This window comes from Fundulus heteroclitus, chromosome 21 (assembly GCF_011125445.2).
Source record: "Fundulus heteroclitus isolate FHET01 chromosome 21, MU-UCD_Fhet_4.1, whole genome shotgun sequence".
Taxonomy (NCBI): domain Eukaryota; kingdom Metazoa; phylum Chordata; class Actinopteri; order Cyprinodontiformes; family Fundulidae; genus Fundulus; species Fundulus heteroclitus.
This window is the reverse complement of record NC_046381.1, coordinates 5299859-5316776: the sequence shown is the minus strand read 5'-3', so window position 1 is coordinate 5316776 and position 16918 is coordinate 5299859. Positions and strand designations below refer to the sequence as shown.

Sequence of the window (16918 nt, the reverse complement as noted above, 5' to 3'; positions counted from 1 at the left end):
CGGCGTGAATGCGGCTTGATTGCAGCCAATTTAGAAACCTTTCTTCAGTGTCGATGCTTTTCCACGCAGCTATCCCTGCCATCCTAACGTTTCTGCAGGCATCAGACACGCACACGGATCTTTCCTTGACCTTGTCACAGTCTATTGCCGTTGCGTATTTGCGGTGAGAAGTTTACTTACACTCATCAGGAGCATGAGGGTCACAGTAGCTTTGTGCCTTTAAATAAACCTTTCAGGTTTCTTTTTTTTTCAGAGAGGAATGATAACTTTAATCTTTAGTTTTATAGACTATAATTAGCTCCACTTTGCTTATTATGGATTTTCTCCTATTCACATGTTCAAACTATTTCATACAGCCTCAAATACATAGATGAACCCACACTAATAATTGGATAAATTCCCTTAGTAAGTTAGGCTTTGACTAGGCCCTTTTCAGCAAACTTCTGGCATACTTCTGCCTGTATATTTGACAGTTCCTCTTCGTTCAATTGGTAGCGATCATTCAATACGCTATTTTATTCAGTTGCTCTTCCTTTTTGATCTTACTTATATTTACATAGATTTAAAAATGACACAAGCATTACAAACATTTAAATTACTAATATTAAGTTGAGCTTAGACTCTAGTAGTTCAAAGATCAGTACAGGTAGCCTTTCGAATGAGACAGAGCTCATAAAGTTTGGTGATCTCTGATGGTCTTTGACTGATTTGATTTAGAAACAGTTCTACGTCTTCATTATCTTGCTGCGTTTATGTGATGCACCAGTGGCAACAAACTAGCTCCCAGACATGTTTATACAACATTCCTGATGATTTATGTTTGTAAACCACACCTTGACTCCTGCAAACTGTCTTAATCTCTCTGTGGTCAAATTGTTCATTCATTTGTCTTGTCTGGCCATGTAACTCTTCCCCAGAGGACTTGTCTTTGTACAGATGAGCAGCAACAGATTACATTAGGCATAGAGTTGTTGATTTTTCAGCTTCTTGGTAACAATAAACGTCCTTCTCTGTGGACGGTGACACTCACCTTACAGCATTTTTCAATTCATGATAGGCTTTTAAGATCTTTGGTTGTTTCTGGTTCATTCTACTCAATGTTCTTTCCTCTGAAGAGGACAGATTTGATCTGAAAGTTAAAACTTTAGCACAATTGCGGCGCATTGATCCCAAATGCCCTTCAAAACTGCTTTAAGAATGGAGAAAGCAGACCAATAACAAACTTCTGCAATAGCCCTATATTCAATCCTTTTGGAAAGTTGTAGACCATGAATGCAGCTTGGGTCAAATTGGTCTTCAAAAGCTCTAAATGAATATTAAATATATGTTTCTGAAGAGTCTAATTAACCTTTTTACTTGCACCTTTTGTGAGGGGTTTCTGAAGCTCCACCAGCAGCTCCAGTTTAACCACAGAGGATCAAACACCATCTGTAATGAGCGTTGCACAACAATCAGCTTCCAGTGCAATTATTTGAATGGGTTTGCTGCACTCTGATGAAAGCATGGTTTGCAAAGTCAGAAGAAATCATGCTCACAAAATCCCTAATTTGCATGTTTTTACAAGGATGCTGGTGGACCGATCACAACAAGGATTACACAGATTATTAATCTTGTGAGCTACTGCTTGAGCTTTTTCCTGCTTCCTTTCTCTTGGATTTCAGAGCTTCTGTTTGACAAGCTGACAGGTATGTTTCACATTTAAACTGAAGCCTGCGTTAGCAAAAGAGAGCCTAGGCACAACTTGGTGGGTAGCCAAGCACATGATGACAACTATTTGGAAACTTTCAGCTTCAGCTTGGCAAGGTCCTTTTGGTTGAAACCAGAACAGCAGCAGTGCTGTACTCCACCCACCGGGGCAACACACTGTTTGTCCCATTTTCACCAGGTAAACGATTCAGAAACATTAAATCAAAAATTAATGCTAGACCTAAAAAAAAAGCTTATTTCCCAAAGCTGTGAAGGCTATCGTTCCACCTTGAAAATCAAATAAACCACCAGCCCAGCTCAGTCTGTTTACATGTTTACAAACATGCTGCAGGTTCTTGATCCGATGGAGAATTTAATTTTACTGAAAAATAAATTAACGGGAAATAAATAATTGTTTAATAAATTTTGACAGGTCCAAAAATATATAAATATTTACCTCTGGTTACGTTGCCAATGCCGACGCGAAATGATTCTGCACCAATAGGAATAGTAGGAGTCACGTGAGACAGAGCTCAGGTGTTGGCAGATCCTCAGTGTTACCACTGAGAAATGGCTTTTTTGCACCGTTACAGTCCTCAGATTCAAGCGGATCAAAAACGAAGCAAAACGTGGATTACATCAGTCAAGCTTTTCAGCAATAGTGCCGATTTAAGGAAGCAAAGAGGCTCAGAAGCCATACCTGTCCATCCTTCTGGACAGGTAAGTTAAACATTTGCTAATGCTAACGGTTATGTTAATGATAATGGTTATGCTAATGATAACAGTTATGCTAATGATAACAGTTATGCTAATGATAACATTTATGCTAATGCTAACAGTTATGCTAATGCTAACGGTTATGCTAAGGTTCACGTTATGCTAATGCTAACGGTTATGCTATTGCTAACAGTTATGCTAAGGTTCACGTTGTGCTAATGCAACCGCAACGGGCAGCCGGCTGAAAAACAGTGCAGTTGGAGGTTGGAACAAGAACAGGCCAGCGTGAGTGTGCCACCTACTGGTCGGGAAGAGTTGAACTTGTAGCTATCGCCTTTAAACTGCCTCTCATATGCTAATATATATTTGCTCACTTTTTAGCCTCTGATCAACTATTTGTTTGGATGTTCATGCAAATTGCAAATTGTTTTACATCGCTCAGTGACTCAACGGCTTCTTCTCTTTTTTTCATCTTACACATCTATTTATATCCATATATGCCGTAATATCTATTCGTAATTGCACAGTATGATTTCCCCGCTGATAAGTTTTTCTCCTCTGTTGTGCAGCTTAACTTTAAAAGCTTTTTTCATGTTATGTTTTTGCATTTCTGAGGGCCTTCTCTAAGAACACTCATCCTTTGTTTTTCCAAGGGTGTTTTTAATGTGTGTCTGCATTCAGAGCCAACGTCTCACCAAAATTTCATCATGGCTGTGTAGTGACAATAATTCTTAATAAAGCTATAGTGCCTTTAAGAATGGGTGGCAGTCTGTGTTTCTGTCAAAGTACTTGTTTTTACATTTATGGTGGCTGCTCAAATTGGAAATATGAACACTAATTCCCCTCTCTCATAAAATGCTAGTTATCTGGTAATTCACTGTGATACATAGTTGCTGGGAATAAAAAAAACTGTACCTGTGGCAATTGTACAACGATTGTAAAGCACTCACCATAAAACGTATTTAATGTGGTGATAATACAATGTGTGAATGTGTGAATGCACATTCACAATTGCTGGGGAATGCACACACTAGGCCAAGCAAGGGGCTTTCAGTTCTATATTTGTCCTATTGATGGAGAGAAAATATGTTGTCACTCTATAGGAGACATTTAATGTGAAGTAATTATGCAGATGTCTTCTTTAATAGCACTAAATATGTTTTCAGTCTTTAGAAAAAATCATGATATTCATAAATTATATTATCAGGAACTCAATATTTTGATGCACAGTTTATCATTTCCTAAACAGAAATTATAAACTGCCCCCTTTAAAAAATTGACAAATGTGTTGCTGACAGAGGCTTTGGTACTACAGTGAGAGACTTTATCCAACAATGGGAGAAAGTGTTGATGACTCAACAATAGGAGAGTTTAATAATGAAAACCTCACCTGAGCAAAAAAAAAAAAAAACACAAATCTGTGGACCAACGAGACAAAAATGGAGATTTCTACATATTTGCCCCAATTACATCAGGTGCTAAAACAACACAGTATCAGAAAAAAGGAACATTAAACTAGATTGATCCAGCAGTCAAGTGTGATGGAGGTAGCACATATTCTGGGGCTGCTTTGCTGCTTCAGGACCTAGACAGTAGTAATTGATGGAGCCATAAATTCTGCCCTCTACCAGAACTTCTTCAGGGACATATCTGGTTGTCCGTTCATGACCTTGAGCTCCAGCACACTTGGGTATAGTAATCCAGTTTGAGAATCAGGTGTTTGGACTAGCCTAATAAAAGTCTGGAATCAAGTCTGAAGCTGTAGGGTGACCTTAAATAAGCCTTTCAGGCTGGAAAACTCTCCCAATGTGGCTAAAATAAAACAACAAACAACAAAATCTACTTACATGTTGCTGACAAATGTGGATTTACTGAAATTTTCTTCGTCTGACTGTAAAATTTCTTTTATGATCTGAAAAATGTAAGCGTGACATACAAGTAAAACTTTTTCTCAGCACGGTATGCGGTAACTAGTTCTTTGATGTAGTTTTGCCTCCTTTTAGTGTCTTTGTCATCATTTTTTTGTGTCTTTTACGTTTTTTTCCCTGAACTTAAAGGCATAGTTTGCAAGATGAACTTCAAATAGAAACTTAGAGCCAAGAGCCACAGAAGTCCAGCGGACCTCTTCAATAAAATTCCCGTTTACTTGCAGCCAGGCTTGACTGAGAGCTGACATAAGGTTTTACCACTCTGTCTAATGTCTGTTTTCTATCCGTCTATCAAACCAACTCTCCATCAGCAGCCTGGAAGGCCCTCGCAGGACTGATGGTATGCATCTGAGCCGCCACACGTGGAGCTTAATCACTTCTGCTCTCTGCCACCAGAGTTGCAGACAATCTGCAGTCCAGCAGTGAATACCACTGAGGGTTTTCACCGACAATGAGCTGGACGTTACGTCAGCCCATATCAAGTGCGGTCATCATTAAATTATCCAGGACAGACACATAGATCCGTTTGAACCAGAACTTTGATCTTTTGCTTGTCGGTGGAGGTAAAGGCTTGTGTTCTGGAAATGAACATTAATTAATAAAGAAGTGTCAAAAAGCCAAATCTCTGCATATTGGAGGAAGCAACACAAGAAGCTTCACGGTTTGTTTCATTTAATTTATGTTCAATGACCTTTCTGAAACATTTCCAAAAAGTGATAATCATAATAATTACAAGAAAACAAGATTAAAGTTTCATTTCACGATCACCTTCACAATCATGCTTACCTCATAAGTTTTATTAGAGCTGATATTTGGACTGTGCAAGTCTCCATACATTCATTTTAGATTTACTGATAATCAGATGAATCAGAGAGTAAAGTTACAATTTGTTCGAATTAGAGCCAGAAAATGTATTTAATCTGTTCTGACAGGCTGAACTCTACTGAATTATATAGTTAAATAGGATGAAACCTTATACAATGCAAAATGTCAAAGATCTTTTCAGATGCTGCTCTTTAGTAGGAATGATTACCATGATGAATACAAAATTCAATTAAAAGGTGAAAGCAGATTTGGTTTCAAGCTCTCCATTTCATAAGCACAATTTATTATTTTCCCTTTCACGATTTCAGACTTTTTAGACTCAGATTTGTGCACAGGCAATACAAAAATAATTCTTGAAAGTTACATTTTTTGTGATCATTACACTTTTTAGACGATTAGCCCACCCCAAATGGTCCAAACTTTATGTTCATAAGAGTAGAGGTTATTATACAACTTAGCTTTCACAGGTAAGATACTCGTACCATCTCTAGGGCACTCGACTTCATAAAATCAAACTGTAGGTAAAACCTTTAACTCACTTGATTTAAAAAAAAAAACTCTTTTGTATGTTAAGGTAATAAAGCGCTATGACGATGTCAGCAACAAAGAGATAGTAAGTAAGTACAACTGCATTTATAAAGCACCTCTAGATAAAAATTGCAAAGTACTTTACAACTTTACAGAAACACACAGCAATTTTAAAAGCAGATTAAAAAATGTAAGTTTAGCCTTTAAATGAAACCACTGAGTCTGCTGATCTCAGTCTGAGGGAGGGAGTTTCAGAGAACTCGAGAAAAAGCTGTTTCCTTTAGTTTCCAATTTTGCATGGGGGACAATCAGCTGGTCTTGATCTCAGGACTTCAGGGCTCTAATAGGGGTGTAGAGATGCAATAGTTCAGAGATGTACACCAGAGCTCTCCAAGTCAAAATTAGGATGCACTCAATAATAAACTGGCAGCCAATGAAGTTGCATTAGCAGTGGAGTCACACAATAACATTTTGAGGCTCTTGTCAGGAGCCTAGCAGCAAAACTTTTTACAGATTGCGACCGGTCTAGGGAGGTTTTGGTAAGAGGCGCAAAGTGCATTGCAATAATCCAGACATAACAAAACAAAAGCATGAATTAAAATTTCCATCTCAAGACGAGAGACAATAGGTCGAAGTTTGGCAATGCTTTGCAGATGGTAGAAACAGCAACAAACCAGAGATTTGGCATGAGTATCAAGTGCAAAGCCTGAATCATTATCCTAAGGCATCTAACTGAAAATGTAGCCAAAGAGCCATGAGGCCAAAGGATCTGTTTTATCTTTGGTACTTCACTTTTGCATCGAGTATAAAGCTAGCTATAGAAGTTGTTTCAGTTGAGTGGGATTTACGAAAACCTGCCTGTCATGGGGTCCAGAATGCTGATAGTGTACCGATAGCAGCAGTTCACTGCTTCACCACAACCTTCTCTAATATCTTGAAATGGCTCTTTAGCTGCTGATAAGAGAAGGATCCAAAGTATCTTTTTTAAGAGTGGGTGAATGACAGCATTCTTCAGAAAAACGCATGCTGCTAAAATGTCCAGAGAGCAGGAAGATGCCTTCATGATGCTCACAAGCTTAATTAGCTCAGGAAGGCACACTGGCTGGAAACGGTCTAAAATAACGAGCTGCAGAGGGAAATGACAAGCCAGATGTAAGGGGAGGAATATTATTTATCACCTTACTGACTTTGTCTATAAATTAAGTAAGAAAAAGTTCAGTCCTCGTCAGAAGAAATAGGAACAGAAGGTGAATCAGGGGTAGTAATGACCCTGATGGAGGTTAAAAAAAAAGTTACCTTTGCTTCTATTAATCAAGTTAGAAAAATAGGTTGCCAGTGCTTCTCTGACTGTGTTAATAAAAGCTAAAAAAAACCCCTTAAGGTACAAGAGATGCACCTGTAAAAGGGTGTTCTTCTTCAAACGTTCAATTTCTCTACAAGTACGCTTTCATAAAAGTGGATGCTATCAGTTCTCCACGGTCTGAAATTAGAAACAGGTACCGGGCAGATGCTGTCCAAAATAGAAGAAAGGCAGTGTTCATTAAAATGATCAGTCAGAGAATCTACATCACCAAAAAGAGAACAGAAAGAATTAAAATCTGCAGAGACAAAGGAAGACAAGTTTAAAAAGCGAGATTTAACCTCCCGGCAAACAAGTCTGTGAAACAATTTGGGATAAGTCAAAATTAATACAGTAATGGTCAGGAGTAAAAACACACTCAGAGCACTTAAAATAGACGTTCAAACCTAAAGTAAAGTAAAAAAGAAAGGTCCAAGGTGCGTCCTTTGGAGTTGCTGAGTAAAGTTAGGAGTCCATGACACGGGGCGTGTTCCAGTGACTGACAGACTGAAATAAATGAGCCACTTGCTGCTGTAAAAACCCAGAAAAGGTGACACCAATGAAGTGCTTTGCAGAGGAAAAACAAGTTACTGTACACACCTCCTCATTCTGAATATTCATCCCTACAGATCGTCCTAAAATCAGAATTAATTGTTAATTGTTAATTTTGAAAAAGGTCCTTTAGGATCATTTTCCTTCCACACCTTCAGTTAGTTTGTCACAGAGCTTATAGTTTGAAAGACTGGGACTGAGAACGGGAATATTAAGTGGAACGTCTCCATTTTAAATCAGGTCAGGTGCTTTTTTAGTCATGTAAATGAAAGCAGTCCATCAAAGACGAGCAGAAGCAGATGAAACAAATCTAAAGATGAAACAAATTTAGTCGTTGTTTGATGTACGTTATTTTTAATCTTTAATCTATCATTAATGAATGGATGAAATGTTTGAGGTAAACTGTGTTTGTGTCACTTGTTAGATCGGGTCCAGAGAAAGACAGAGCCATTGTTCCTGCAGCCTCATCATTTTCAGTCATTATAGGTGAGGTTTCTACTTCCTCACAGTGTTTGTTAAAAAGTCTGATTGAGAATTATGCTTTTAAAACTCCATGTAAATAATCATCCACAGAAGCTGGATGGATGAGAACTTTACAGTTGGTGTCATGCAAAGACCTGCAGACAAAAGTGGTAAACATTTTTTTGTTGTTGTGATTTCCTGTTTATTTATTTGTTTTTGTGCTAATGCATTATTCTCAAAGAATAAATATGGCAGCATTTTCAAATTTCTTTGCAGTCTTCAACCGGTTTCCTGCTCATCTGAGCATGCTCTGATAACACAGCGCCCTCTCTGGTAAAACATGGAATTAAATCAGTCTTTTTAGAGAAGCTGAATCATCTCACCCTGAAAAACTTTTATACTTGGGTAGATTTATTTAAAGGGGGTAAAAATTACCACTCAAAATATTGTTCAAGACAAAAAAACAAACAAACAGCTGTTGCCATAGCCATTGGTAATCCAAAATACTATATATTGATATTGATAAGGATATTGATATTGATATAGTGCCTTGTTGAGTGTTTAGTAACCTTTAATTAGTATTCAATTCAATTCAATTTTATTTATATAGCGCCAATTCATGAAACATGCTATCTGAAGGCACTTTACAAAATCAAAATCAATCAGATTATACAGATTGGTCAAAATATCCTATATAAGGGAACCAGTTGATAGCATCAAAGTCTTGACAAGCAGCATTCACTCCTGGAGTACCGTAGAGCCACAGGGAGAGTCGTCTGCATTGTCCATGGCTTTGCTGCAATCCCTCATACCGAGCAAGCATGAAGCGACAGTGGGAAGAAAAACTCCCCATTAATGGGAAGGAAAACCTCCAGCAGAACCGGGCTCAGTATGAACGGTCATCTGCCTCGACCCACTGGGGGTTAGAGAAGACAGAGCAGAGACACAACAAGAGAGACAAAAAAGCACAGAAGCACACATTGATCCAGTAATCTGTTCTACATTAGATGGTAATAGCGGGTGATCTGTCTTCCCTGGATGATGTCACAACAGAACGCCAGACCAGGTGTACCTACTATGAAGAAAAAATGACAGAGAGAACAAAAAGTTAAAAGATGAAATGACAACAAGCAATGCAGATTGGAGAACAGTAGAACTCAGTAGAGTGAGAAAATTAGAGAAATAGACCCTGATGTCCTCCAGCAGCCTAAGCCTATAGCAGCATAACTATAGAGATAGCTCAGGGTAACATGAGCCACTCTAACTATAAGCTTTGTCAAAAAGGAAAGTTTTAAGATTAGTCTTAAAAGTAGACGGGGTCTCTGCCTCACGGACCAAAACTGGGAGTTGGTTCCACAGGAGAGGAGCCTGATAGCTAAAGGATCTGCCTCCCATTCTACTTTTAGAGACTCTAGGAACCACCAGCAGACCTGCAGCCTGAGAGTGAAGTGCTCTGTTAGGAACATACGGGGTAATCAGAGCTCTGATATATGATGGAGCTTGATTATTAAGGCTTTATACGTGAGAAGGAAAATTTTAAATTCTATACTTGATTTAACAGGAAGCCAATGAAGTAGGCTTCCAGATTTTTTTCCTGGGTCATAGAAATTATGCAAATAAAATAAAATTAAATAAACATCAAGCCCTTTGTAAAATGGTACTGAATCAGTCTTTAAAATCCCTGTGGAGGACTTTTCACTGCTCTTTGTAGAATGGCTTTAATTCAGCTACACTGAACGGTTTTCAAGCATAAACGACCTGTTTAAGGACATGTCGCTGCATCTCAACCAGATTTAAGTCCAGACTTTAACTAGGTCGCTTCAACACGTCCATTCTATTGTTTTTGAGCCATTCAAAACAATGCGTCAGGTCATTATTTTTCTGTACAACTCAACTACTTTTAATCTCTGAGATCACAAACCGGTATCCCAGACATTGTTTCTCAGCCTTTTCTGCTAGAGAGCAGAAATCTCAGTTAAAGTCGTCCAGACCCTGAAGCAGGAAACAGCTCAGAACCGTTAAACAATTGTTCTTGGTTCTACTGTGACCACCTGGAGGAGTCGTCAGAGCACTTTCAGAGGATCTTGGGTTGGTCGACTACTCCAGAGGTGCACCACTGTTCTATAGCCCCATTTACACTACCCTTGTTAAACCGAGCCGACCCGAGACCAGTCCGAGCTTGGATCAGTTAACCAAGCCGAGACGACCGTTTACACACCACGCTATCCCGGTTCCTTGGTTGCTTCTCGCCTCCTAGTGACGATCTGCGAAACTGCTGCTCTCTGGGATTGAAGGCGGGACCGAGCAAATCAAAACATTCAGGATGTTATGGTTAGACAAAGTCGGCTTTTGGGAAGTGGATAAGATAAACAAACGTCTAATAAGGATTTACAGATGCAGGAAACAATGACAGACGCTGAGGTTCATCACACTGCTAAGCAGATTCATCTCTGGAAACCGTGTGGCACGGTAAGGAAGCTAGTATTTTTATGAATTTCTGAAATTTGTCTGAATGGAGTGTGAATTGGGACGTGCAGCCAGACACGGCGGAAAAAACGTGGACAGTCAGCTGACTGTAAGGGGATGACGCGGTCTGCTCATGCGCTCTTCGTTATCAGATAACCGGGATAAAAAAAAAAAAAAAACAGTCCGAGACCTACTAGGGAACTGGTCTGCATTTAGCGCGGTCCGGTTATGTTTAGCGCGGTTCAGTTCAGTCTGGTTACCGTGCTCGGACTGGTCTCGGCTCGGTTAAAAAAGTGTAGTGTAAACCGACCTTACGTTTTCTCCATTTCTGGATAATGGCTTTCAGTGACGTTCACTGGCATCCCACAACCTTAGAAATGACTTTGTGATGCTTTCCAGATTGATAGATGTCAAGGGCTTTGTTTCTCTTCTTTTATTGAGATTGGGGACATAACAAGTTGCTTATTTTGCCAGCGGAGCACACCCTGAGCCATGGACTCTTAATAGCTCTTTTAGCCTATTTCCTGCAGTCAGGACCTTTTCTGCTCAAGGGGTTTCTAGTTACTGATCGGTCAGTAATCGGACCCAAGTATGGAGTGAAACTGACGCAATAAAGCGTGGTTGATCACAATTAATTCATGATTTAACAACCGGAAATATAAGACTGTTCTCATTGTTAGTCTTTTACTTACTGATTGTTTTTGTTGTTTTTTTGTTCTAAATGTCTGGACCTGTACAACACTTTTGTCACCTTGGGTGTGTGGGATGAGCTCTATAAATAAAGGTTGGATTAAAAGGTAGAACAGTTATATTTTCACATGCAGTCAGGAAATCTGTTAGGGTGCAAAGACATTTTTTTTACTGCATTGTAAAAGTCTAAGATTCTAGCACATTTGATATTTGAAATGTTTTTTTTTTTTTTTTTAAATCATATTGGTGACACAACTGCGGAAAACGAGTGAACAATATAAGATACAACACAAGGACAGGTTGACTTTAAAATGCTGCCTTCCTTGACCCTCATTAAAAAGGATCCTTTGATGCAACATCGGTCTCGCAAAATAAAAAGCAGACCCAAATCAGTGTCTCATTTTCAATTAGAGAACAAAAGCCTCTCCATCGCGGATCTCTCGGAACTATTTTAAACCCCACTAAGCAAGCTTCCGCACATGAAAGATTGCTCATTTCTGCCCACATCTGCAGTCATAAAGGAACGCGCTACAGAGTCAAAGCCAAAAGCTCCCAGACCTCAATGAAGCGGCTAACAAAGAGGAGGATGCAGTTTCTATGAATTCAGCTCATAATGAGCGGTCTGCAGTCAGCGCAAAAAAAAGGGCTCCTCTCAGCGCTGTGAGAGGTTGGGAAATTACAGTTTCAAAAGGAGGAGCAGTAACCATGGTGAGTGACCACCTCTCTTCATGCTTTCCTGTCATTTACCTCCTGAAACTCCACATGCATCTCCTTCACAGCGAACACACACACACACACTAATAACCACACAGCACCGCCACAGCTACTCACTGAACTGCCAGGCAGTGATTTTAACCCCAGACCCAAGATTCAGACTGCTGCAAGGGAAATGTGCAGCCAAGGAGTAAACAAAGGTCACACAGCATTTAGATCCTAAACCATAGCTAAGTAGAGATATTGTTAACTAAACAAAGGGGGAGGATTGCAGTTGCAGCTCCCCAGAGTTTACAGCTCGGTACTCCAACACGTTCCAGAGAGATTACATCAGCATCTCATCAGGATCCAGGTGACCAAGTACTCCACTCACACCAAGCAATAGCTACTAACGACCCAGGAGAGAGATGGGTGGGTCATATATTTGATCTGACTGAGAATACGTCTAGGAGGATGGGCCTCCATGTCCAGTGTTGGGCAAGCTACTTGTCCAGTGTAGTGAGCTAAGTTATCAGTTACTCAACAATAAATTAAGCTTCACTACACAAAAGCTACCACCTATAGAAATATGGCAAGCTAAGTTACACAAATGTGTTAAAAGTAGCTTAACTACATCAGAAGCTACTTAACGTTGTACCAACCTATCAGATCAATTCAAAATGAGTCTGATACACTGGTTAAAACATTTATTAAAGATCAGCCAATGACCTAACACAGTGTAGACATTGCTTTATGAGCAGCATAATAAAATACAAACTGAAGTAATTACTGCTAGAAATAAAACAAAAATGTTATTGGCCTAGTACGTGCGGTGGCGTTAATAACGTTTGGTGGCGTTTTTTGCATATTATATTATCAGGAGGTTGTCTTTTATGTGCTCAGCCACTAGATTTAAAGGTGTTTTACCCAATAACAACACTGCAGCACCAGACACAACCAGGAGGTCCCTGATCGTTGGGGAAAGGCAGAAAGAAGATGCACAATAAGCTTTTTCATATTTCTTTTGTCATTTTAAACATGAAACTACCAAAGCACAAGCCAAGTAGTAGAACTAAATGTTGAAAAGAAATTAAAAGCTAAATAAAATAAACCAGGTCACTTAATAAAGCTGCATTTTCTGTATGCTTTGTATTTATATTCACATGATAATATTTTCAGAATTAATAATAACATTTCTGTTAAAGATTTCATTTATCTTATGCACCAAGGGCATAAGTAGGGAGAACAAGCAGAGTGAGTTTTGTGTAATATCAGACTTTACTATTGAACTAAGCAGGATTTAGACAGGATCAGAAAGGAAGGTGCATCTTCTTTCTGCTTTTCCCCAACGATCAGGGACCTCCTGGTTGTGTCTGGTGCTGCAGTGTTCTTATTGGGTAAAACACCTTTAAATCTAGTGGCTGAGCACATAAAAGACAACCTCCTGATAATATAATATGCAAAAAACGCCACCAAACGTTATTAACGCCACCGCACGTATTTTACGCGAGCGCGCGTTTTTTACGTCACCGCGCGTTCTGGCTGGAAACACGCGGTGACGTAAAAAACGCGCGCTCGGGTAAAATACGGGTTGGAACTGCACGTTATTGTACAGGCGAGTATTTGCCTAATCGGCTTGCCATAAGTTCCACTGCTGTATGCATGCGCATGTTTCGATAGATACAGACAGGAGAGGCAAAGTAGAAGCTCGCGCATGTCCAACCAACAACTCAGATTGATTGTTCACTCTGAATGTTGTTTCAAAATAGCAAACCTGGTTTCATTTCTTAGTTATGTCCTGGATTTTGTAGCGTTTGTGGACGCTACGTCGCTACTTGATCAAAAAAATAACGTCACTATAGGAAAGTTACTTGATTCATAAAGCAGCGACGCTACGGTCAAGCTACTGGAAAATGTAGTTTAACTAATAGCTTCGCTACATGTGGCGGCGCTACTGCCCATCACAGTCCATGTCCTTAAAAACAGCAGCGCTCCAACTGCAGGTTCCTCAAGTGCGAGCCTCCAGAACCAACAAGGACTTCTGGATAGGTGTCGAAAGAACTGAGCGAACGTCCGGTTGCCTCCGATTTAAGCCGGTTTGCTGTTGCGATGAGCCGGAAAACGGAGAATTTTGCACAGGCGTCTTAAACCGTAGGACGTTTGATGCAGACAGACATATAAATAGAGACGTTTAGAAACCCCGCTCCTTATTACGTGATAAAGAACACAACAGGAGTAGCTCTAGCTACTGATACATTAGCCAACATTGTATGGACAAACAAAAAAGCAACAGGAAAATCTTTTAAGATCACAGCTGATAGTCTTGTTTTTTTCTAAACGATGCTCTGCCCCCATGGCCATGCTACCCTGGGCAGTAAGCCATATTAGCCCATCTCCAAAACCACCTCTGCTTTTAAGCAACCGAGAGGTTGACAACTACTATACAGATAAAAAAATTATAATTCTGATAAAGGACAATCTTTTGCTCACTCTTTAGGTCTTTTTAGAAGCTGTTTTTTTTTTTTTAGCGGGACTTTTGACTTAAATAGCTCTGCAAAGGTCAGCACGGTAAAAAAGGAGCTAAAAGTGAGTTACATTTTCTTGAAATTCATGCATTTGTCACTGATTTGAGCAGGCAAGTTTGAATGATTGGCTGTTGTAACAATATTTTTGCACTTAAAATAGGAACAACCCATCCCCATCTTCTCATTTCAACTGCAGTAGATCTAATTATCTTATTTCAGGGGTCAAAACACTCATTCTATTGGCAGATCATCTTTTTTTTACCTGCTCAAATTGAGGGTTTGCATAACACTGCTGTTGTCAGTGCAAAACCGTCTGAGATGGGAATAGAAAATACAAAAAACTTCACAACCATGTCAGCCATTACAGCACGATGGTTCACTCCCTTTCCTACATCTAACCTGAGAAAAATATTGCTCCGCAGATACCTGATACAGATATTAACATATTCAGGAAGGGGAACAATAGCTTTGGTCGCTTTTAAAGCACAGAGTAGATTTGCATGAGGATCGCAACACAGACCTTAGTCCCTTGCATAACCATTTCCTAAAAGGGGCTGCACAGATTTTTATCCAGCCCTGACTCCCTTGAAGGAAAAACAGGCCCACAGCATGACAACTCCTCCACCGTACTTAACAATTCATCCTTTGTTTTACACAAACTCTAGCTGATGTTGGACATCAGGCTCTTCTCAAAGAAGACTGTCCCAGTTTAATGGCATCCTTCCCCAAATAACCAGATGTCTTTTAAAGCATCTCTAATGTTCGTTGATCACCGAGATGCCACTCGCTGTTAGCGTTCTCCAACACAATCCCAGTTTTTCTATACTTGTCAATTGTTGCCCTGACTGGATATGGAACAATTTTGCCCAGCATCTCAAATAAATACACACTGTTTTTTTTTTTATTTGAACATGTTTTCTTGCATTTTCCACTTTGAAGAGTGTCCAAGAGAGATATATTTGTGTTTTAGGCCATAAGTACATACGTATGTCCTGGAAAAGTATTGGAAAAATGGAAATGTAATCATTTTATTTATATTAAGTTACAGGCATTTGGTCTGTTTCAAAAGTTGGCTTGCAGGAATGTTCTGCTGTTTTAACTTCAAACTGTGGATTGTTCTGCTAGATAAGGAAATATCGTGCCTTATCCAGCTGACCCTTCTTTGAAGTCCGATAATAAAGGCAGAAGACAGAGAATGTCCCAGCAGATTCAAAGTAACTTGTGTTTTGTGTTGGTTTATTTCTAGGACAATAAGGGGTTATTATAACAACAAGAAGAGAAGTGTGAAGTTATGCATTAAATGTGTTAAATGTCCTTAGCTTCGTCCTTCATGCGTGTGCTAAGATAAGATGGTCACGTCTCCTACGGGGAGAAAACAGTGATATTTGACATTTTGCCAGACCTCCCAAACATGTTTTCTCAGCTGACTGCCATCACACGTTTGCCTAGAACCTGACATTTAGGAACTACAGGTGGCGACAGATGAAGGCTGTGGAAACAGGGCAGCTGGAGGCAGGGAGTTTTTCCACGTACATCTGATCGTGTCTGTACAACAGCAGGTGCAGGAACGTAAAGCCAATTGGACACTTCAGCCTCAGATGTTGTAAAGTAATCTGCAGAGGCATCCCTGGTGAATAGAAATCCCTGCCCTGCTGCTCACAGCAAAGCGCCACAATCCACCGTCCGGCACCCGATGATGTGAACTGGCACGGCACCAAATCCCCCAGGTAGCCTGTAAGTAAACTCCTGGGAAGCCCATGGCGGCTAAATCTCTTACATAATCCCTGTTCAGGCTGAGGTGCCGATGCAAATATCCGAGGAGACTTGCTACAAGATGTACAGTCGGACTTTTGCAACCCTGCACCGAAGTCCTGCCACATCTCACTGGTTTGTTGTCCTTACCTCCAAGACAAGCCACAGCTGATCGCCACATTTTAGATTCTTCTCGTAGAACATCCCGTAGAACTTGACGACGTTTGGGTGGTCAGAGAGAGCTTTGAGGATGTTGTATTCTGCCTCGATCTCCTCGTCTATATCCTGCCGAATCAGAGGACAAAGACTGGTTGGCATTACAAAACAGGCTCGTTTTCATCACATCGTCAAAACCGTCTGAAAATGCACACTTTTGTCAATTTTGCGAGTAAAAGGAAGGTGATGCAAGTCTATGAAGCATACATCAGAAAAGTGTAGGGTGCATTTGTATTCACCCCCCACTTTAGGAATTGTTGGATGAAAGTTAAAACCCCAAATGAGCCAGTGATCCTCACGACTCCTGTGAATTTCTAATTTGTGATATTTTAACACCTAATATATATAAATAAATATATAGCAAAAAAATGCATAATTAGAGCTTCTTAATAAAGAATGTTACGTACTGTACCTTTAAAACAAACAGTATAAAGGTTTGTCTCAACAGGACAGTAAGAATAAAAAGTTTTTTTTTAGCCAGAGGTCAAATCTGAAACCAGGGATGTTGTCTGATTTTCTTTATACTGAAAACTAAGATA

At 39.7% G+C, this 16918-nt stretch overlaps 1 protein-coding gene across 5 annotated transcripts in view; it reads right to left on the bottom strand.

The window, feature by feature from the left end:
* The window catches only part of myo3a (myosin IIIA), a 95998-nt gene that overhangs the window by 73381 nt on the left and 5699 nt on the right, over nt 1-16918 (bottom strand). For all 5 annotated transcript variants that reach the window (XM_036125374.1, XM_036125373.1, XM_036125375.1 and 2 more), the window contains exon 3: nt 16314-16448. In XM_036125374.1, the coding sequence (XP_035981267.1) occupies nt 16314-16448 (135 nt within the window). The remainder of the gene's footprint in view (nt 1-16313; nt 16449-16918) is intronic.